Source organism: Galleria mellonella, unplaced genomic scaffold (assembly GCF_026898425.1).
Source record: "Galleria mellonella isolate WM207_F2 unplaced genomic scaffold, CSIRO_AGI_GalMel_v1 utg171, whole genome shotgun sequence".
Taxonomy (NCBI): Eukaryota; Metazoa; Arthropoda; class Insecta; order Lepidoptera; family Pyralidae; genus Galleria; species Galleria mellonella.
Window position 1 is genome coordinate 1,223,463 of NW_026442014.1, and position 25,986 is coordinate 1,249,448.

The following is a 25,986-nucleotide window of genomic DNA, read 5'->3' on the forward strand; positions in this document are numbered from 1 at the left end:
TAAAACACTAACAAAAAGGTCACAATTTTTTGTTAGGTTCCGTCACTGACATCCACGTCAGGTCACGATCATAATTGAAACTCGCAGTGATTAATGATTATATTAATTATTTATTATTATATATTATATTAATTAAATATAATTATAATTTTCATCTTTAGTTGTAGGCAAATAGTATATAATTTATTTTTTCATAGATAAGTGAACGCTAATTGAGTTGCCATATTTAAAAATATGTGATCTTTTTGTAATACGATCTAATTAATGTATGTGTTTTAGGTTATTACATATATATTTTTATATTATGTATTTTAAAGTGGTATTATAGGTTATGAAGTAATAACTGAAAGACAAATAAATGAGAATTAAATTAATTTTTTGTACATATTTTATATATATTTTATTACACATAAAAATGCATAGAGGTGTAAAAAAAAACACTTTATACAAATGCAATTCACTTCATCAATGGATTTATGAAGCAGGTTATACAAAATTCATCGTATTTGGATTCGTATAACATTTATTTCAGTACTCAAACATTGTTTTAACTACCTACAAAAGTTTTATTTAATTTACTTGCAAAATCTGATGTCAATCATAATTATTTATAGCTTTGATGTCTACACTGCTGTTTTGCGTCCATATTTACAAATTTCCAAATTAATATAGTTATTTTTTTTTCTAGGATGAGACAGGTGCGTGGCGGCCCAGCAACTCGTACCTGTCGTGGGGTGGGCATGTGATGTACCTGCCCCCGGCTCCGGCCGCCCCTGACCAGCCGCTCTCCATCCTCGGCCCACTCGATAGGCCTGTCAGGTGAGGATACTCAAGATTGATAAAGTAAAGTGAATGTGGAGTTATTATCGTTTATTTTGTACTCACATATTAAAGATTTCTTTGCACAAATCAAAAATGTCATAGAGCATATGAACCGCCAAATGAAAACGGTTATTATATTTGGGAATAGTTTAAGGTACGTAAGCTTGTATTTTAGAATCGTATAGGTTATAAAGTGTCATTTAGTCAGTGGTGCAGGTGGCTCAGGACCGTTCTTTATGGTAGTCTGTGGAGAAGGCCTATGTTCAGCAGTGGACAGTTAATGGTTGAGATGATGATAATGATTAAACGGTAAATATTCAGCTATGTTCCCAGTTGAGAAATTGGGAACATGGCCGACCATGATTAGTGAAATATGCGGGTTCTAATTTTCTTTTTGAAAAACTTGGAGAAGTTCGAAAGAGGGTTTTATACAAGGGAAAAAAAATTAAAAAATGCTAGATTAACCGTAAAGAGATTACTTTTCTTTTTCTCATATAAACTGTTCTTTCTGCAATGTAAACTGCTTTAAATTTAAGCTGCTTGTAATTTAAACATTTTAAACAATTATTGACGGGACACGCAATCTGTCGAGTGGTATGGTAACCAAGAATGTCAATTATGCTATGTGTTGACAGGAGTAAATCCAGCGGCTGCCTGGAGGTGGCGGCGCGAGCGGCCCGCGCGGCGCTCGCGAGCGAGATGCGCGAGCGCGAACGATCCGCCTCGCCGGACGTGGCGCGCGCGCTGCCTGCCCGCGTCGAACCAACCACTGTGAGTACTTTTTTCTAGTTTAAGCCAGATTCTCACTATAGTGTTGCTTTCAGTCCGATCTCAATCTGGCATTACTGGACTATATTTAAGAATATACAAACACATTGGGTTCGAATCATAAGTGGTATTTCTTTATTTCTTAAATTAAAACCTTAATTTAATTAGATATTTATTGTAAGAATCAATGCGAAGCAATTTTCTAATAGATGCAAGTCAACATTACTATAATTTTAGTTTATGACGGTCTGTAAAAAAGGAATTCTGCGATTTCGCAGATTAATTATTTAATTAGATTAAAATAAAAAAAAAATTAAGTCCTGGCATAGAATAGACCACCCCTTCCTTTCCCGTGGATGTCGTAAGAGGGGACTAGGAGAGTTTATGGTGTAGGATGGATAGCAGCGTCCCTCTTAAAGTATCGCCAAAAGCCAAACTGCGGTTGCCAACCCGCCTGCCAAGCGCAGCAACTACTGGCAAAACCCTCCTTATGGGGCTGTGTTCAGCAGTGGACAGTTAAAGGCTGATACAATAAATAAATAAAAATGTTAAGTCAAGAGATAAATGTAGAGAAATGGCATATTAAAATCGGTCTCATTGTTTCTTACGTAATAATATTTTATCATACTGAGATCGGACTGAGAACGAACCGGGACCGATATTATGTATAGTGTGGATGCAGCTTTATTATTTAGCTTTAGTAAGTACTGAATTGTTGTGAAGAAATAAAATGAATAGATTACCAATGAATGAGTAATATTTGTTACTTCAATGTAATAGTATTTATTTAGTACTAATTTAACAGTTGCTCAGTGAGGGCTGTACTCAGAGTTTGTTTCGGTGATAGAATCCAAAATGTGGATGTTTGCAGAAAAACTAAAGTAACCGACATAGTCTGAACGATAAGAAAACTAAAATGGCAATAGGCTGGGCATATAGCTCGATGAACTGACGATCGATTTAGCAGCTGAACAAGTCGAGATTCAAAATTTATTCGAGTATATATATCTGATAAAAAATTAACATAACTTTTAAAAATAATACGACCATATTTAGGCTGGCGACTCGGTCTTGACACTTAATTGTGTGTTTCTAAATACGCACACGAATAGAATAATTTGTGCAATATTATAAACGTTCATAACTTCAATTCGCCGAAATGTGGCAACGTCGCAATTATCTGTCAATTTTCAAAAACAATTCAACAGTTTTTAATGTGGGTTGACGGATTATTTAAAAAGTACTGTGCTAGCGAATTAAAATGTTATCTATGCAATAATATTCTTTTTAAGCTTTCACTCAAAATTCGAATTTCAATGGCAGGAATGTATTTGAATTTTTTCGAAGTAACATATGAAGTAGCTGCAAAGTTTTTAGTAGTAGATTTATATACAATTTATTCTATTATTCTCATTTTAATTCCCTATAAATGATCAATCAGAATCATTGAAAACTGTCTAATTATTTTTTTTTAATACTAACAAATAATTTCCAACTATTTTTAATATTATTTTTCTTCTATGTATAATATAACGCATGTTATTTATGAGTTTCTTTTCGTATACGTATATATATTCTCATAGTCAGTGAATATTTAAAGAGAATAAATATGTAAAAAAATAAACTAACTTGGAAATACACACGGCTCGGATAACGGAGACACGGAGGTATGTAAGTTCGAATCCCATGAGACTACATCATCGTCATGTTAACGTTTATTTTAAAAATAATTTAACATACTTTACCAGCTGCTTTAACTATATTCTCTGTACACATGTCTGGATCTTAACCTGGGTCATACCATTTTTTTTATAAATATTTTATATTTAATGTTATTGATTGTAATCTATTGTGTATCCTTTTTTTTATACAACTTAGAATGGCCAACAAGCTGACGGCCCACCTGATGGAAAGTGGTAACCGTCGCCTATAGACATGAGCAGTACCATGCACATAACAGAGTATACTATTTCGCCCATGATACCCCCCAAGCGTTGCCATTCCTGAGAACTCAGATCCTCTGTACCCTGTGAATTCACGCCATATCCCACCCTTCAAATCGAAACACAGCCATGCAAACACAGCAGCTTCATGGTTGAAACACGAATGGGACAGAGGTGCCCAAGCAATCGACTTTTGTACAAAGTCTCCCTCTGGTAAATACCTAATAAAATAAAAATAAAAACCACTTAGATCATACCTATTAAAAACATATCAACATTCTCATAATTAACATAATACAGTCGTTTAATATATAATTATTTGCATTCTACCAACAATCGATCTTTGGGTTTAGCAACAAGCGTGTTCTAAGCATTAACGTCCCAGTCAAGTTGTTTTAATTAATCTTATGAGTCATCCATAGCACGTCAACATTATAATCAGTGTTACAATAATGTTATGAATCTCTACTAAATATATTTTTATAGACGATGATGGAATGGTAACCCCGTCTGCGCTATCGGTATTCGTTGGCGGGACGCGAGAGACGATAGGTGAGAATGAAAGCAGATCCGTTAGACTTTCATGGCGATTTTACAAGGAATTAACCAGGGTGGTTTCCAAGATGGATTGCGTGAAGGTCGACCTGACAGGGCTATTGCTATATTGATATAAGATATAAAAAATATAAGGTCTTACTCCTCTCTCCTCCTTTTTACTAACAGTTACCCCCCCCCTCCACTAAATATTTAAACTCGTTAAAATTCAAATCAATCAAACGGTTCCCACTAGAAGCCTTCGTGGTTAATTCTTGAATTCGTCACGATGGGCTAACTAACTTGCTGCATCCTCACCTGTCATCCCTCACTGGTGCCCCGCCAGTGTACACCGATAGGGTAGGTGGGGTTTACGATTCCACCATCATCCATTAAAAAAATACAATTAGGTTGAAGGAGGCTTAAATACTAAAACCTACTTATTAATGAAATTACCTATTTAAAAAAAATTTACATAAATTTTTTTTATACAACTTAGAATGGCAAACAAATTGACGGTCCACCTGATGGAAAGTGGTAACCGTCGCCTATAGACATGAGCAGTACCATGGACATAACAGAGTATACTGTTTCGCCCATGATACTCCCCATGCGTTGCCATTCCTGAGGACTCAGGTGTTATTCCTCTGTACCCAGTAAATTCAAGCCATATCCCACCCTTTTTTTTTTTTTTTTTTTTTTACAACACAGGGGGCAAACGAGCATGCGGCTCACCTGATGGTAAGTGACTACCGCCGCCCATGAAACGCCCTTCAAACCGAAACACAGCCATGCAAACACAGCTGCTTCACAGTTGAAAAACGAATGGGACAGAGGTACCCAAGCAATCGACTTTTGTACATATACCTATAGTTTACATATATATATAAATATTTGTTACTTAATCACTTTAACGGACTTGAACGGAATTTAGTTCACAGATATATTATATTCTAATCGATTAATAAGGATACTTAATACATTTTACATACAAACTCACGTGTTCACAGCCGCGAAACAAAACTAGTTCAATGATCAATCATTCCTATTTCACTAGAATGATATTCCAATAGACTGTAATGATTATTTCATCAATGCAACCAACTATTAAGCAACTAAACGCCATTAAATCACAAAAGGCGCACTTGAAATCGTTTGCTCGTTCTAATCTAATTTGTTATAAGTAAAGCGACTGTACTCGTATATTACTGCCTCCAAACCGATAGATTACGTTGATATACGATACATTATTTGTAATAGAACCTTTTTATTATGATTGATTTTGTCTTCGTCTTAACGGAGTGTCGTATTTCACTTTTTATCGTTATATACCAAAATATCTGAAGTGAACGACGCCGTTGGCCTTTAACCCTAATAAGTTTTCGAAACTTTATGATCGCACTTTATTATAATTTATAAATAATGTAATATTGACGAATTAGAGATGAAAATTATCTCTGAAGATTAACTTTTTCCCGTTTAAAATAATATAAGTTTATATAAAAATATAAATAATATCTGATGTGATTAAAAAAAAAGTTTAAATGAAGGCCGTGTTTATTTATTTATTTATTCTTTATTGCACAATAAGACTTTGTACAAGTGGCGAGCTTAATGTCATATGGCATTCTCTACCAGCTAACCATTAGGTAAAAACAGAAAGCGTATAAAGGGCAGATGTGGTGAAAAATATGTGACAATTAGGTATAGTAACACATTAAGGCAATACACAATACATAAGAAATGCACATATAATACATAAACATTACTTTATTAATGTTTAATGCTACACTTTTTTACCAAATCAGGAACTTAAGAACCCGTATCGAAATTGTTTTTTTTAAGTTGATGTATTCCAATCTTTGTGTTCTAAGAACTATGTTTATTAAAGGAAAACTTTGTACAAAGGTTGTTTGCTTGGATATCTCTGTTCCATTTATCTCTCTGCCACTACGCAACTGTCTTTGTATAGATGAGATTCAGTTTTAGATTCAGATTCTTTATTTGCACTAAACATGGTTACATTATATGTTCAATAGTGTATTCGAGCTACATATTTCACCAAAGTACTGGTAGATAGATAGATAGATAATTTATTTGCATTACTTACAGCACACAAATTACAATATATATATAATAGATATATAAAAATACATAAAAATCGAGATAACATAAATGATTAAAAAAAAATACATAAAGCTAAGTACAACTTTTTTAGTGTTATTTCTCTGTACCCTGTAAATTCACTGCCATATCCCACGATTCAAACCGAAACACAGCCATGTAAACATAACTGCTTCACAATAGAAACACGAATGGGACAGAGATGCCCAAACGAACTACTTTTGTACAAAGTTTTCCTCTGGTACAACTCTGTGGTAGTATGGCAGAGCATTCCATAATATCTATGATGTTTCGTTAAAACTATCACAGGGTTTCGATTTGATATACTATCATAATTAACTTTATACTGTTATTGTCTAACATTCCATCAAATATCCCATCAGCTTGTTTATCATTCCCACCAGAAAAAAAAAGAGATTATTTAGACGCTGTCTATGTCTATGGTCTGCGTTACGGACAAAAGCAACAATGCTTCTTTGTTGGAGCGTTCTGTATTAACGAAATATGTATACTGTGACTCCGTACCTACATACACCGACATCCAGTTCCCACACACAAAATGACAATGAGTTGCCAAGTAACTTGAGAGCTTCCGTGTTGATTTAGTGATATGCGTCAAATTATGAAGAACGGAACGCCTTCATTTCGGTATTTGTTTCTCGTATTTCTCGTTCTCGTTTTATTAACTTGGATACTGGTAACATCACAGATATCGTGTTTTGAGTAATTAATCATAAATATCTCTGTGTGGGTACTGTGATGTCTTCTCAGCAGATAACACCATTTTGATAGAATCATAAAAAATATTTAAGTACCTCAAAACGAAATATAGTTAAATAAGTATTAGTTATCAAGATTTGAAAGTCGACGAGGACATGATTTGTTTTAGTTGGCATTAAGATTATTTCCAACTTATGCTGTTATTTTTTTATTTATTTATTTATTTATAACAACACTTTTGAACCCAGAGATTGGATTACAAAAATTGATAAGTTAAAATTGCTCATTAGATTTTTTTTATACAACTTAGAATGGCAAACAAGCTGACGGCCCACCTGATGGAAAGTGGTAACCGTCACCTATAGACATGAGCAGTACCATGGACATAACAGAGTATACTGTTTCGCCCATGATACCCCCCATGCGTTGCCATTCCTGAGCACTCAGGTGTTGTTCCTCTGTACCCAGTAAATTCACGCCATATCCCACCCTTTAAACCGAAACACAGCCATGCAAACACAACTGCTTTACGGTAGAAACACGAATGGGACAGAGGTACCCAAGCAATCGACTTTTGTACAAAGTCTCCCTCTGGTAAAATAGATAGTTAAATCTTAACTACTAGACCCTTTACTAGATTATAAACTCCGAATTTTGAATTGTTTTTATTCCTTTTTGGGCTACTTAAACTTAATTTGCATGAAGAAAACAACAAAACCATACTTAATATTTTGTATTATAAACAAAAAAGGACTATTGTTTTAAAATGCTCTACAGAACCTTCCTTATATAAATATCAAAAGATTTCCTTGTCGAGTTTTTTTTATTAAGCTTAACAGAGACTTGATAGATTAATATCTTTCTCAAAGGAGTTAGTCGTTTACTGTCCTTGTTTATTTTTTATTTCATATACAGACTTCTTTGCAACTTGTGGTTAACCTACTTAATATTATCTATAATACCAGAGAGAGACTTTGTACAAAAATTTTTTTTTATACATCTTAGAATGGCAAACAAGCTGACGGCCCACGATGACCTGGTTAGGTATATTGCTAGCAATGGGATTTTTAGTCTCCATTACTAACAATCCCTTTCCCCCCAGTATGTACCGGTTACCGTATTAAATTCGTATAAGATGGCCATAATTTAAATACGTACTCATAAGTGATACTCACAGCTCGGATATTAGTATTCATCGTACGGTAGTCATTGCGCGTCTTTTACACTACGTACATGACTTACTTCTGTTTGTACTGCTCGCTCGTGACCTCCGAGTCTAGTGTATACGATCCATTGGTAGTCGTGACAATTCTTGGCCAATGATACCACACATTTACGAGTATCACACAATGATCGATGTCTGCATCAGACTCGGTTATTATCTTTTTAAAAGAGTTGTTTATTTTTAAATTGTTTTGTCATGATTCCACGTTCGAATTTGGAAGGTTTATTCTTTGTTGAGTAATCGCTCAACTGCCCAAGTAAGGAGTTAATGTTTTTTCTAGTACAAGAACAATGATTTTCATATTGTGGTAATATTTTAAAAAAAATATTCATAACTTTAGTTTTTTTTTTATACAACTATGGTGGCAGGGGGGAAAAGGATTGTTAGCAATGGAGTTTGACAGCCCTATTGCTAGCAATATACTTTATTAGGTCGACCTCCACGTGGTTCCCCCTGGAAACCATCGTGAACAATTCTTGTTGAATTCGTCACGATGGGCTAACTGACCTACTTCATCCTCACCTATATTTCTTCACTGGTGCCCCGCCAGTGTATACCAATAGCGCGGGTGGGGTTACCATTCCATTATCATACATTAAAAAAAAAAAAAAAACTATGGTGGCAAACAAGCATATGGTCCGACTGATGGTAAACGAGATTACGATAGCTTATGGACGCCTGTAACACTAAAGATATTACGCGTGCATTGCCGACCCCTTAATACGCCTTTTTTTAAGAAACCCAACCTGAGTGTTGGCTGGAGCAAGTTCCTCTGAAATCACACCGAAGTTTAACGAAGTGTCGCAACATCGCAATTATCTGTCAACTTTCAAATACTAATAGTTTCCAATGTTTTTGATTGATTATTTTAAAAGTGCTCTGTTAGAGAACTAAAATATGAATCATGCAATAACTTACTTATTAATCTGTCGCAAGAAAGTATATGAAAAATTCCAAAACAAAATCAAAATTCAGGAGTTTTTAATGGTATATTTCTCAGTAGTCATAGTCGTAGCTAGGGGGGGGGGGGTCATTGAGGGGCAATGATCTACCTTAAAAGGCCTAATGCTCTACTTCAAAATAAAATCCCCAAGAAAATTAGACAGATTCGGTTTCTCGAACTCAATTATGGCTTCTGCCCTACCAAAAAATTCTTTTACTAGCTAGGTAGGCCTAGCTACAACCCTATCTGTAGCGTATATTATGATTACGTTTTAATTCGTAGGCAGAGCACTATTTAAATAATCAATCAGAAATATTGAAAGTTCTTCAATTGTGTATTAAATTGACAGATAATTGCGACGTTGCCACACTTCGGTCGGCTTAATTTATGAACGCTCTTAAGAGAGACGTAATTTGACGTTTTAAACCGTTCGAAAATTATGGGCTATTTCCCATAATTGTTGAAAATTAGAAATTGTGATAGACACCACTTATTAAATTTCAAAATAACATATTAGCTGTAAAGTAAAAGGAATTTCTGAATCGTCACTTTTTATTTAAATAAAATTATTAATTTGCAATAGTATAGATGGATATTTGTATAGATGGTTACTTTTGCATATATTCATGTGCTTATATGTCTCACTAAAACTATAATACGAGTACATAACTATATGTATAAAGCTATATATTATTATAGTTTTAGTACAAACATTGCATCCATAAAAAAACTCGGCAGTTACTATTAGAATCAATTGTTTCAATTCTATAAATCATCACGAGCAATATGCAATTTTATACTGACACACCGTCTAGTCTAATTAAAACAATAGAGAATAGAAGACGCAAAATGCTGGGCCACCTTATACGACATGACGATTTTTTAAGAGCATAGTAGATGGAAAAATAGAGGGCAAAAGTGGAAGAGGAAGACCGAGGAATAACTACATGGGACAGATAAAAGAAACACTAGGTGTTTTGTCGTATAGGGAGGTCAAGGATATGGCCTGGGATAGAGCTGGCTGGAGGAAGATGCATGAATTAGTTGCACCGACAAGAGGAAACTCTTAAATGAAAAAGAAAACAAAAACACCGTCTAGAAGTGATTACTTACTTATCTATCTAGTTAACTGATACCATACATATATATTTAAATCTATAGATTAGTTAAATATATATATATATATATATATATATATATATATATATATATATATATATATATATATATATATATATATATATGAATGATAGTATTGCTGCCGTTTAAAGTAATGTTCAAAATACGTTGCTGTGATGGTAACATCATCAATAGACTTAGATACCACCTCTGATTTCTGCAGATAAGGCTTTTTTTATAAAACTTAATTTAAATGAAAGAAAAACTGAAATACTATGCCAAAATATATACGATAATACTAGTATTTTTTTATACAACTTAGAATGGCAAACAAGCTGACGGGCCACCTGATGGAAAGTGGCAACCGTCGCCTATAGACATGAGCAGTACCGTGGACATAACAGAGTATACTGTTTAGCCCATGATACCCCCATGCGTTCCCATTGCTGAGGACTCAGGCGTTATTCCTCCGTACCCAGTAAATTCACAACATAAATAAAAAATATAAATTCTCGTATATAAATTTCCCCTCATGGCGGTTTTAAGTTTAATAAGTTTTAGACCAAATAGTGTGATATAGTATGATAATATATGTTGTCTCTAAAACGGTTGTTTTATATTTTCGCTCATGCTAACAATGAAACGTCTAAACCTGCAGAAGTCGGCGGCGAGATCTTAAACTATAAACGTACACGTTCAATGACTTCAAAAACATAGTAATACGTGAATACTTGACTTGGCATTTAGTATTCTGAATTGAATTCACTACGAATTCCCTCGTAGAATCGGCACATAAACTATGTACGGCTCTACTTAGATGTTTGGATTAACAATGGGTACGGGATTATTTATATTAATATAAAATATGGTTGAACAAAAAACCGGTATAAAGATTTTAAAGTCAAATGCCAAGTCGAAAAACGTAACACACGTTTTAATTGATCTTTAATTTATGAATTAAGCAAATTTTGTTAGATAGATAGATAGATACTCTTTATTTCTTCCAAAAGATTATAATAGTAAACTTATTATAAATATAAACAATTATAAGAAATAATCACAATGAGAAAACAATGGGCGACCTTATCGCTAAAAGCGATCTCTTCCAGGCAACCTTTGGATAGAGAGGAGTAATTATAAACAGTTTGATTGGAGGCACGATGAAAATTCTATTATTTCTAAAGGGTTTCCTGTATTTTTTTTTCAAAAACTTATAGAATTTTAATCATACTTTAAATAGGTAAGTTGCATATAAACTTATTACCTACTAGAAGTTTTGTGCTTACTTTTTATTTTGCTTCGAAAATTTTCATATACTTATTTGCTACTATAAATACAAATTTTCAGAGACAGCTTTATAAGTATTCTGGTGCCCGATTACTATTTTAGTATATTAATACAGCAGTATTAGAATTATTATTAAATAATATTGAAAATTATCGAATTATTCTCGAAAATTTACAGATCGTTTCAAGATTGAAACACTTCAAAATACTTCAATATGTACACTGTCTAATGGTTATATATATATATATATATATATATATATATATATATATATATATATATATATATATATATATATATATATATATATATATAATGTGTATGTATGTATATATATATATAAATTATTTTTTATTTCTAATGGATGAAGTTATAAATACTCAATTTATTTTAAAAATTCATTCCTTTTAGAAAGCTATCAGCGAGTAACATGAACTGTTTTTCTTTTTTTAATAAAGCTACCTGTACAAAGCCGGGACAAGTTGCTAATCCATATATAAACTACGGGACTAACCCATATATCAATGTAGAGCTGAAACCGCTGAATTTAGAATAATGCTTGTAGCGAAAAATAACGAAGGGATTTTGAAAATGCAACTACATAGAAAGTAAAATGGATTGACACTTTGTATTGGATTTCGTCAGTTTAAAAGTTAAAGACGTAATTTTTTTAATTTAAGAATTTTATTTGATATGCGAAGTCACGTGCAAAAGCTAGTTTTAAATAATGTTTAAATATTCTATGTACACGTATATTCACGGTAACTAGTGGGCAAATCTACTTCAAACAATTTGTGCTAATGTCTGCAACCGCGTACTAAATTTTTTTTATACAACTTAGAATGGCAAACAAGCTGACGGCCCACCTGATGTAAAGTAGTAACTGTCACCTATAGACATGAGCAGTACCATGGACATAACAGAATATACTGTTTCGCCCATGATACCCCCCATGCGTTGCCATTCCTTAGGACTTAGGTGTTATTCCTCTGTACCCTGTAAATTCACGCCATATCCCACCCTTCAAACCGAAACACAGCCATGCAAACACAACTGCTTCACGGTTGAAACACGAATGGGATAGAGGTACCCAAGCAATCGACTTTTGTACAAAATCTCCCTCTGGCCCCTTATAAATAAAACATCAACCGTTTTATTTCAAGTACGGGTATTTTAAATGTAAATAAATGGATAATAATCGTTGGAACTAATTGTGACGTGGTTAAGAACGTTTCGTAACATTGTCACTGCGGTACCATACATACTAAAATACATACATACATATGCTAATACTTGTATGTAAAAATCTCGTACCTCGATGTCTGTTGACGCTAATTTTCGGAACCGCACAACTTATTTTGTATGTCTAACAAACAGAATAGTTTGTTTGTTTGTATGTTTGTTCGTAACAATTCAAATATTATCAATCTAATGTGTGTATAAAGCATAAAACTTCATTTATTGTTGCATTTTATCACAGTGGATTTCGCTGTTTTTATGCAGAATAGTTTTAGTAAATTTATATATATATTCTTTATTGCACTTGTAAGTTACATATAAAATAATGTATTTATAAATGTTGCGAGCAAGGGTGGACTTATCTCTGACAGAGATCTCTTCCAGTCAACCCAGTACAGTGAGAAAGCATTTCGTTAGCGGGCAGCTGAAGTGCTACAACTATTAATACATAAACAAATATACAGTTAAATAAAATAATAAAATATTACATAAATACATACACTATAAATAAATATAATACCTACCTACTTATATAGTAAATGTTAAAATAAATGAATATACTACTTACATCAGAAATTTAGTTTAATGATTTTAAGATTTTACAGTTCAAATTTATACCATCTATGCCAATATTATAAAGAGAAATAATTATTATTTGTAATGGATTCCTTCGTCTACAGAAAGCTACATTATCAGCAACTTATAGAGACTACATATTATTTCCAAAAAAAATTAGAGATCCGTACAAAATTTACAATAAAACAGACAGCAAAGATATAAAAAAAAAAATTGCTTATTAAAGCTAATATAAAATACTAATTTTGTTTCTATCTATCTACCCGTGTGAAGCGAGGGCGTATTGCTAGTGTAAAATATAAATTAATAAAATATGTATAATATGGCGAAGTCGAGAAAAAAAACTTCCTTTACTTATTTATATTAAAAAATAAACAAATATATGTATTGTTACGGACTCGAGTCACAATAACATATCTGTATCGCGTTACTGAATCGCGTTTTCCTCCATGAAATTCATTAGTTTTCCGAGAGTGGAAGGGGCGGGCAGCGCCGAGTCGTCTGCGCATCTATCGCGCACACGTGTTCCGCGCTGCGCGTGCGCACCTCACGCTTGGTACTGTGAAAAATCGTGTTTGGTTCAAATTTTACGTCCACGTATTGTGTGAGCAGTTTTTAAAACGGTTAGTTGCTTTTTTTTTTACTTATAAATATTAATTGATACTTATATATTTAATTATAATTAATAAGTATATTAATTATGTAGCTAATATTAGAATTTTATGTTTAATCTTATATTTTATTTGTTGAAGTATTATATAATAAGAATTAATCAATTACATTACATGTAACATTACATATGTATTACGATAATGTAATAATATACAGTAAAAATGGAATGAAACTAAAATTCTAGATTTTTATTTTATATAATTATGTATTGTTTAAAAAAATCGATTCAGATTTTTACATTCATTTTCTCTTCATTTGTTGGAATAAACAATTTATTGAATTAATTAATATAATTAAAACTATATGTTATTTTTTTAATAAAATAACGATTTAATAAAAAGTAATAAATATATATTGTATTTAAAATAAATTTACTACTGTAATCTTATGGGGGAATCAATAAAGAGTGTCTATCTGTAGGTTACACATTACTTTATTGCAATCGGTAACTAATAAAGTATTTTTATTTAATAATTGTAATAAAACAACATATAACCTACATGTTTAACATAAAAACTAATCAGAATTTAATAGGATATCAAATTGTGTGTATGTGCGACGCCATATTTTAAAAACTTTAAAAACATAGTAAACATTCAGTTATAGTTAATTAATATTTTAATTCATTTTGTATTTTGTTTTTACATACAATGATTTCCGTAGACAATAGAAACACCTGTCTAATAGCTTTAGAATTCCCGCCAAAAATGCTATTAGATACAATTTTATCTATAGTCAATAAAAACATCTATCTAATAGCTGTAGGATTCCCGCCAAAATAATTTTCCTTACTTGGCCGCGCTCCGAGACGATACCGGAAACGCATTATAAAATTTCCGCGTATGTTTATATTAGTGAATAACAATACCGCATTATTACAGAGAGGAAGCGTTAAAAGTGAAAGGAAGATTGTGGACTGAATATTAATATTTTTATACATATAATTGCATTACGTCTCACAATTAGATTTTCATATTAAACGTATCATATCGAAATTACATATATTTTTACTATATTTTACATATAATTTCTTCAAGGGGGGTAAAGAGGTTTCTTCGGGGTCGGCAACGCACGCGTAATACCTCTGGTATTGCAGGTGTTCATAGGCTACGGTAACCGCTTACCATCAGGTGGGCCGTATGCTTGTTTGCCACCTCAGTGGTATAAAAAAAAAAGTATAAACTAATACTGCTTAACTCAGAACCTCCATTTATTTGAAATCGCTTCAAAAGTCTTTATTAATTAATAATTTATAACCTCAATCTATAATTCTGGCCAAAGAAATATATAAAAATTTTATATCGATATATCATTAATCACAATTTAGTTGCAATTTATAAGTAATTTAAAAGAGTAAAATTAACATATTTATTTTAATGATAAAATGGATGAATGTTTTTCAACTTAATAAAATATTTGAATTATATTAGTAATAAACTTTGACATGTAATTTGCAATTTCGATGACACGGTGCAGTTTGCATCGGATGACATCATGTTTCGAGGTCGACAGGTTTATCTGTCTGTATGTCAAGTTATTAGCACTAAAATTATATGGTATTATACGTATTAGTTCATGGTGTATTCTATTGAAATATGTATACTATTGCTAGTACTGAATGTAAGCTAATAAAGTTGCATCAATTTATTTCCTGATCGTAAACAAAACAATAACTGTGAGAAAAAAAAATTAAAAAATTTACAATTTTACTTTGACATCTCTAATCATTAGTAATAATCTTGGGAACAACATCTCAGACGGTTGGGATTCCGAGGCGACTCACTCCCGGAAAAGATGCAGAAAGCGGTTCTCTTAGATACTGCCCGCATTGTACGCCGGTTTCCCTCCCTGGGGCCCTGAATCCCGGCCGACTGTGCTTCTGCCGGGGGTTAGTTTGTCATCTCCTCTCCTTAAGAGGGGAGATGTGAAAAAATTTAAAAATAATAATAATATATTTGCTTAAAATGTGTAATGTAATGTAAATCGGACTCTTTTTCGCGATAAACCTCTCATATGGGCCGTTGTGCGTATGAGTTGTGGCTAGTACAGCCAACCCAGCACCGCCCAGAAGCACAGAAGATTCCTGAGATCTTTACAGGCTTCATAGAGCGACCTCACTTTCTAATTACCTAAAATGTGATCTGTACAAATGGTCCCAAATAGCAATAGCGCTACACATTTTGCCTTATCTAAAATCCTACAAGGCGTGTTGGAAAACTCGTGTAAAAGTTGGCAATTAGCGCATCTGGTAAATGGACCGCTTTAACCTTTTTCATTCGTCTTAATGCTTAATTTTCTACTATTGAAATTATAGCCATTATGATTATCAAGTCATTTCCATTATCTAATTACTTTTAAGTGGGGGGAAAGGGATTGTTAGCAATGGTATTTGACAGCCCCATTGCTAGCAATATGCCCTATTAGGTTGTCCTCCACGTGGTTCCCCCTGGAAACCATCGTGAACAATTCTTGTTGAATTCCTCACGATGGGCTAACTGACCTACTTCATCCTCACTGGTGCCCCGCCGGTGTATACCGATAGCGCGAGTGGGGTTACCATTCCATTATCATCCATTAAAAAAAATTACCTTTAAGTAGAGTGACCAATACGTGTTATTATCCTATATTATCGACTATATTTATAATTTGTATTAAACATACGAATAGTGTAATCAATCTGAAATAAATTTATGAATATTATAATGGACAGACAGGATTTAGGAATAGACGTTTTATGTATATAACCACCAAATATATAATTGTTAACATATTTTCTGACTAACCTATCTCCTTTTCATGTTTTTCAATCAATATGACAATTGATACATTTTTGTTTTCGTAGATACGTATTAATAATTTTTAGTACTTAATATTTTTCAAGTATAAATTCTGTAATTAAAGTTCAAGTAGGCATTTACCTTATATCGCGGGTGTATAATTAAATACAAAACCATACATAAAATGTATAATACACACCATGTATATTGATAATCGTATTAATTTACAAATAAACATAATAAACTGGAATAATAATTTTGTTTACATGTTTATGTAAATTAACTTGTCATAATTATTTATTTGAAGACATCCTTCATTATATTTATAGAATATTAGTTATATATATATATATATATATATATATATATATATATATATATATATATATATATATATATATATATATATATATATATATTATTTATTTATATATATATTTATTTATTTATTCATTAGTACAAATATGTGTACATGGCAGACTTAATGCTAAAAGCATTCTCTCCCAGTCAACCATAGGGAAGTGTCAGAATACTCGAATGCGGTACTACTAATTATTGATATACATACATACTAAAATTACATATATAAACGAATAAATATATATGAATAACAAATATACTTACACATATGTGACATATACTATATTATACACGAAATTGAGAATAATATAAAGCACTTACTGCTCGGATAAAGTAAAAAAGTGAGCGTGATATGCATATGTGTGTGTATGTAAATATTATCGTAAATAAACCACTTTTTAACTTAGTTATTATGTGAAAGAATAATATTAAATGATGATCTAATGATTAATTTTAACCGACTTTAATAAAGGAGAAGGTTTTGGCCAATAATAATAAGGGAGTTCCCCTTGATACCTAGTTATAAGTGGTTATAGACTTCCATAACCCATGCGTACGAAATTGCGAGCAGAAATTAACATAAAATATAATACAAACAGATAATAAAAGAAGGTTTTTATATTAATTAATATATAATTATTATGTGTGGTTGAAGAAAGGCAGGGGGCCAGTCGTAAGACTAGAAGTCAAAACCTTGGATCACATGAATAAAATAATACTTTGCAGACCCAAATAATTAGAATAAAGTCAGGAAAATTATAAATTAAATACGATACCTTATTACTAGTACAATTATAAGAAAAATTTTTTTCCGCCACACGCTAAAACCCAAATGGTCGCGTACAGTGTGGTTTTTTTTAATAGGTGACAATAGAATGGTAACCCCACCCGCGCTATCGGTATACACCAGCGAAGCAGTAAAGGATGATAGATGAGGATGAAGTAGGTCAGTTAGCCCATCGTGACGAATTCAACAACAAGAATTGTTCACGATGGTTTCCAGGGCATACGGGTATGCGACCCCGGCCTCCCGAGCCGCTGCAGTGTCCCAGTCCTTTCCGCAAATGCAGTGTCCCCCCCCCCATTTCCTTTCCCACATAAGTCCCTTATTCCTCTCATTCACCAATTTCCTTTACACATTTCCTTTCCTCCATACCGTAGGTGGCGGAAACCACCAACAAATGTATTCCCAAAGAGAGTTGACGTCAGGCAGGTGGCCGGTCGTAAAACTAAAAACCAAATCTTTTTGTAATATGGATAAAATCATATTATGCCGACCCCAAATGATTGGGATAAGGGTAGGAAGATGATGATGATGGTTTCCAGGGGGAACCACGTGGTGGTCGACCTAATAGGGCATATTACTAGCAATGGGGCTGTCAAACTCCATTGCTAACAATCCCTTTCCCGCCGAGTGCTCAGGTTGTAGAATGAGCTTCCTGCTGAGGTTTTTCTTAAAGACTACGGTATGGGTTTTTTTTTTTAATGTATATTAAGCTTTAGGACAACGCGCACGTGACACTCCTAGTGTTGCAGGCGTCCATAGGTCAGTGATCGTTTCGCATCAGACGGACTATATTTTTGCGGCTTCGTAGAATAAAAACTTAGTAAATAAAACAAAATGGCATGTTAAAATTGTTTCCTTATCTTAGAAGTATAGAAAAACGTACTTAATAATATTACAAAAGAAAATAAATCCTACGTTCCCCTATTCTAGAGTTCTATTTTCAATGAAGCATCAAGATTTTCGAATTAATTAATTCTCGAAATTAATCACAAGTTTATTATTTTTCGAAACATGTCATGATATTAGTTTTTTGGTCGTATTCATTGCCGAGATCGTTGTATGATCGCACGGGCGACCTTGGGGACGAGGTATTGTAGGCACCAAACGAACACACGTATCTAACGACCTACAAACGGATGTCACATAATACTTATCTAATTATAATATTATACTCGTATCCTAATCCTTTTCCTTATTAATAAAATAATAATAATAATAATAATAAAGATTTATTGCACATAAAAATATACAGTCATGGGCTTACAGGAATTTCAAAGTGAAATTATATGTGTATAAAATGTAGCATTATGCCCAGCACATTAGTGTCTAAACTAGGCCTAGCCTGTATCTTAGACACTAATGCCTTCTATTAGATACATATTTTCGTGAAGTTTCGCTATATTAAAATAGTAAATGATTCAGTAAACAACATGTTTTATATTACTAAAATAGGGTATCTGTAAAATAAATTACAATGTTGTATCAAGAAATGTGCCATTATAAGTAAAATAGATGTCATGCTCTGCATTGTGCAGCTGGTCATTAGTGCGGTGAAAAAATGAGTCAGGTAAGACCATATAAACTATGAACACCTGCAATTATGAATGGATTTCAATTTATCAAAAAATTGGTCAACACCGAGCCGGATAATAAGATTTTGTAGCGATTTTTAATTAATTATTTTTATGCAATTCTAATGACAAACAAACAGCAGATCACATGATGGGAAGTTGTTGTGGTAGATTGATAGATCAAAAGTTCTTTTGTTAATTTAAAGCCAATGCAATTTTTCTATTGAAAAATCGAATTGCTTTGAAAAATAAGACTCTCTATAAAATTTTATGAATTAATATATATATATATATATATATATATATATATATATATATATATATATATATATATATATATATATATATATATATATATATATATATTAATACATTAAATTAAATATATATATTCTTTAATGCACTTGTAAATTGCATAAATTTATAAACAGTGTTTATAATAATAAACATTTGTAAGCAAGGGTAGACCCATAATTAACAGAGATCTCTTCCAGCCAACCAAAGTTTCGGTAAATGAACGCTCTTAATTATATTTGTGACAATATAATTCTTACAAATATAATAATTCTCCAGTTAAATGTTGTTATAATATCACACCTAAGACCTTAGACTCGGTGATGAATTATCATAAACGATACATTGATATAATTAATTGTTTGGAATGAGTTAAAAATGTAAATTTTCAAGTACACACTTCACAGAGCTATGGTGTTAATTTTTGCCTGTTTGCTATTATTAATTATTTTATATATAATTAGAGATAAGTAATTAAAAAATAAAAAAATATATATATATTTAAAGATAAAAAAATTCTTTGAGATCACTGCCAGCTGGTAGGGTGCCTAGGATACTTGCTGCATTTCCACGCTGAATAGCTATGGAAATGCGTTGACCAAAGTATAGGCCAGCCTTCCGGTCACCAGAGGTTTCCACCAGCCGGCGTGAAATCTCTTTGAAAAGATTAATGGCCTCGGGGCCCCACGGACCCAGAGTTTCAACTCCAAACGCCGCAAATATATATCCATTTCCAAGGGATGAATATTTACGACGCTTGATAGACTCCTGGTGTGTTGCGGCGGCACCAGCCCTCTTGGATGTACTTATTATTTTATTATATTAAATTGTAGGAATATTTATAATGGTTTCAACTAATATTATATTAAATTTGAAAACATATAAAAAAATATTAGTTATTTAAGCACAGCTAAACGGAATTCAATGAAATTTGGTTCAATAATAGACCATAGGCTAGAATAATACACAGGATACCTAATCTAACATCATTATTTTATATTTAATTAAGGTTTAGAGTTGTTATGTTATTTTATATAAAGTTTTCATTCTTAATTTAAATACACAATCGGGACTTAACGCGATGATAAAAAAACAATGCGAATATTTAAAATGAACTATAATTTTCATTAATTCATTCTAGTAATAAAAGATTTTTAATGTAATTTACTATTATTTTACTTAGAATGGCAAACAAGCTGACGGTCCACCTGATGGAAAGTGGTAACCGTCGCCTATAGACATGAGCAGTACCATGGACATAACAGAGTATACTGTTTCGCCCATGATACCCCCAAGCGTTGCCATTCCTGAGGACTCAGGTGTTATTCATCTGTACCCAGTAATTTCACGCCACATCTCACCCTTCAAACCGAAACACAGCCATGCAAACACAACTGCTTCACGGTTGAAACACGAATAGGACAGAGGTGTCCAAGCAATCGACTTTTGTACAAAGTCTCCCTCTGGTATTTATTTACATATACATAATTACTTAATTGTACGTAACAAAGAACTAGAATAAAAATTATTATGTATATTAAACTTATCCAGAAATTGTAAGCCTAATGTAAATAGAAATTGTACGCCATTTATAATTTATAGTTATGTTTTGTGCTTAAAACTGTAATTTTTTACTCTTTACCTCACTGTATTGGTAAAAATTACAAAACATAATGTTGTCGCATATTTGAATATTCAAGTTTTTGTTAACAATTACATAACGAAGCGTAGCTGTCGTGACTTCATACTAAGGTGCTATAGGTGCGTCCAATGATGTAATAACCTTTAGGGCACAGGGTTTCATTGATTACCTTCGTAAATACCAGCTGGTTTAACTTACATACTTACATCGTAAAATCTCGACTAGTTTCGGGATCAATTCGTAACCCTTAATCATGAAAATGTAATGTGTGCTTAAAAAACTTTTAACTATAAAAAAAAATATCTACTGGGTTATATACCTCGTTTATTAATAACTAGTTATTGCCCGCAACTTCGTACACGTGAATTTTAGAAGTAGTAGATTTACTAGATCCAATATCAAAATAAAATGCGTATCAAATTTGAAATTATACCTTCAAGAGCACACTATACAACAGTGTTTTTCAAAGTGTGAGTCGCGACCCCTTAGGGGTCTCCAAGCCTTTACAAGGGGGTCGCGGAAGGTTGCGAAGCAGTGAAAACAACAGTTTCTCAAAGTAATCGATGTCTGTTTTAGGTACTTATTTAGGTATTATTTATTTATTTTATTAAATCGGTACCTATAAATATAAATAATTGTATTATAATAAAATACATACAAGTTCGGAACCGCGGAGGGCAGGGGGGGCTCAAGACATTGTTACGTACTAAGGGGGTAGCGCAAACAAACAGAGATAAAATTTATAAAAAATATTATTTTAGCATATGTTGCTGGCGAAACAGTATACTCTGTTATGTCCATGGTACTGCTCATGTCTATAGGCGACGGTTACTACTTTCCATCAGGTGGGCCGTCAGCTTGTTCGCCATTCTAAGTTGTATAAAAAAAAATTAAGATCTCTGATATCAATTTCTCTTAAACATCTCCCCATGTACAGACGTTTAATTATAATTTTATTATAATAGTAAAGATTACGATTCAGTATACACTCGTATGGTGTTTATTCACACCTGTATTGCGTAATGTTTGCCTTCCAATGAGGATGGGACGCAAAAACATAATTGTTTTGACATAATCACCAATACACATGAAATCTTGTGGGGCCTCATTTAACATGATAGTATAAATTGCCATAATGACTCATATAAAGTTATTAGGTGCAATTTATATATAACTAGCGGCCCGTCCCGGCTTCGTACGGGTTGTCCACCCGTTTTTACAACATTTTAAAAAGTAGTTATTGTGACATAACGATAATAGTTGGACATATGTCTTACCAGAGGGAGACTTTGTACAAAAGTCGATTGCTTTGGTACCTCTCTCCCATTCGTGTTTCTACCGTGAAGCAGTTGTGTTTGCATGGCTGTGTTTCGGTTTGAAGAGTGGAATATGGCGTGAATTTACAGGGTACAGAGGAATAACACTTGAGTCCTCAGGAATGAGCGAAACTATATACTCTGTTATGTCCATGATACTGCTATATTGCTGCCTATATTACTCAGGGTGAATGCAGCTTTCAGAATTTTTGAAATCGTCAAAGTAGTTTTTGAGTTTATTCATTACAAACATACATACATACATATATATGTAATTTTAGCATATATGTATATCAATAATTAGTAGTACCGCATTCGAGTATTCTGACACTTCCCTATGGTTAACTGGGAGAGACAGCTTTTAGCATTAAGTCCGCCATGTACACATATTTGTACTAATGAATAAATAAATAAATAAATACGCATAAAAATACAAATCTTTCCTCTTTATAATATTAGTGTAGATGTAGATAACTGAGATTGAACAATTTTAATTTTATATTGCATTCTCGACGCGATCGAGCTATTATTTTTTCTTTATTATTATTATTTCTAACGAATCTCCATTGCGCCGTTATTGATACATTGCAATTATTATTTTTGTTGATTAGATACAGTTACATTGCATACATTCAGGTAAACTGCCATATCGACAATTAACCATGCGCCCGCTGCCGCGTCAAACGCGTTAATAACCGGCGTTATCGCGTTACAACCAGTTAACTACGAGTTCCGTTTGTGAGATTAACTAACATTATAACTAACAGTGACAACTGTTTTTTTTTTAACCGTTATATTTAAAATAAATTGTTTTTTGACATGTCATAGTTGAAACAGTTAACGTATAGGTTCAAGTCAGGTGAACCGTGAGCTTGGTCATTCTATGTCTCACAATAAAGTATGTTTCACATAAAACCAACTTCAGTTGGAGCAGAACAAGTTATTTTTATTTTCAAATTAAACTGTTCATAATCCGATTTTAATAAAATTTCTATGTAACTAATCTGTAAGTTAAGTAGTTATCCTTTAAGATAATTCAAAATAATTTTCAAATTAATTAAAAAAAAACAATCGAATCGAGAACCTTCTTCTTTTTAAAGTCGGTTAAAAATATTACGTAATAAAATTTAAAAAACAAATGTAATATGCTATATGAGATAGAAGGTAAAAAAAAACAACATGTTTCTGACAAGAATTGCTAGCAATTGAGGTAGATCGCGGTAAAATACGAAATCGAACCCGTAACCTTGGCACTATGGTGAAGAGGTGGGATACCATGACGTTTTAGCCATTAAGAATTCAGCAGTGCCCACTACTCTCTCTCGAGATCAATGGGTTTCAATGAAGAGTTTTTCCTAGAAAAAAAGTATAACGTTTAGAGATAGGAGCAAAAATATACTGTGCCGTCCTCAAATAATCGGACAAACTCAGTGATCAAACTCAAGATATGAATGTAAATTACTTAACCCTGAAACTTGCCATGTTTCCTCAACTTATTATGTAGATTCTACATGAATAGTCAATAATCAGGTGCAACTTTACGGGAAATATTACAACCACATGTTAACAGTTGTATTTGTAAGTACTATTAACATATATATATATATATATATATATATATATATATATATATATATATATATATATATATATATATATATATATATATATATATATATATATATATATATAAAGTAATTTAAAACATACAGACATTTAGAAATACATACTAAAGTCAAAATTATGAATGAAATATTTTGTATGTATATATTAGGTAAAGACGATGCTGGTTTATCTAATTTTAATACATATAATTACATCATTATTATACATACATATATATTTCAATTATCATCGTTTGGACAGTTAATCGTTTACTACTTAATATGTATGGGGCTCCCCCATAAACTACTGTAAAGAAAAGTCCTCGAGCCATTGATAATCTGCAACCATTAACTCAATAAAATGTAATATTTTCTATTTAATATAACTTAAAGAAAAAAAAAGGAAGTTTTGTCAAAATTATCACAGAAAGACTCTGTAAATGAAATTAGTAACAAATCAACACAATCGATCGATTGACGAAAAAAATTGATCGAAAAAGAATCGATTAGATTCTTTCTGTACTAGTAGTTTTTGCATGGCTGTGTTTCAGGTTGAAGGGTGGGATATGGCGTGAATTTACTGGGTACAGAGGAATAACACCTGAGTCCTCAGGAATGGCAACGCATGGGGGGTATCATGCACGAAACAGTATACTCTATTATGTCCATGGTACTGCTCATGTCTATAGGCGACGGTCACCACTTTCTATCAGGTGGGCCATCAGCTTATTTGCCATTCTAAGGTGTAAAAAAAATTAAAACAAAAAAAAAATAAAAAAAAAACTTGCACGCTCCCTTAACTCACGCAGTACGGTTATTAAACAATATTATAAACATCATATTTATATATTTATTATTGATATATTTAGCAGAAGCCTGCCAAAGATATTAGAAGCGGCTCACAAATATCTAGAGTCGGGTTAAATACATTTATTTTAACTTTGTATGTTAGCACACTAGATTTATAACATTGATTTGGCTTTTGCTGTTATAATGTTGTAATTGTTTTTAAAGAATAAATAAATAAATAAATAAATATCGTGCTATATTCTAGATTAAGACATGGTATTTTTACTATATATTGTAATTCATACAAGCAAATCCGCGGGATACTGTTAGTAACATTACATATTTAACTCTTAACTATTTGACATACTTCATTATTAATTATAGTCATAATTGTGACATGGTTAGTAGTTAGTTATGGTCACCATGTAATCTTTAAATGGTTTGAAATAGTTTGAATGTTAATATATAGGTAACCTTGGCTACATGTTTGCCGTTATTGGTAGTTTAAAGTTATTAAGTAAACAAGTAATGTAAAAATAAACACGTTTTCTATGACCTATACTAGTGGAGATTCACTACTTCAAAAGTGTATAAGTGTGTCGAATCTTTGACATAAAATTGTGGCGGTCATTGTTGAGTTACTCGCATTAAATTTTAAGTTATAATGATTTTGTAATGCAGTTAGATAACTATCATAATTGTTTTTATTAACAGAAATATTTTTTTGTTATATTTGTTACCTCATAACTCAGTCAGTTATAGATCGATTTGTAAAATTATTTTCTTTATCTGAATGGAAAACAAATTACATACAAATTTTATAAAAAACAGTTCAGTCGTTCAGTTGTTAAATAACCAGAGGGAGACTTTGTAC

At 32.3% G+C, this 25,986-nt stretch overlaps 1 protein-coding gene across 3 annotated transcripts in view; it reads left to right on the plus strand.

Annotated features, from left to right (window-relative positions):
• Positions 1-25,986, plus strand: part of LOC113518069 (uncharacterized) — a 191,896-nt gene that overhangs the window by 141,545 nt on the left and 24,365 nt on the right. For all 3 annotated transcript variants that reach the window (XR_008252608.1, XM_052892882.1, XM_052892883.1), the window contains exons 14-15: positions 689-819; positions 1,458-1,593. Coding sequence is in view for 2 of the 3 variants with exons in the window: in XM_052892882.1 (XP_052748842.1) it covers positions 689-819; positions 1,458-1,593 (267 nt within the window). In the remaining variant the exon portion in view is untranslated. The remainder of the gene's footprint in view (positions 1-688; positions 820-1,457; positions 1,594-25,986) is intronic.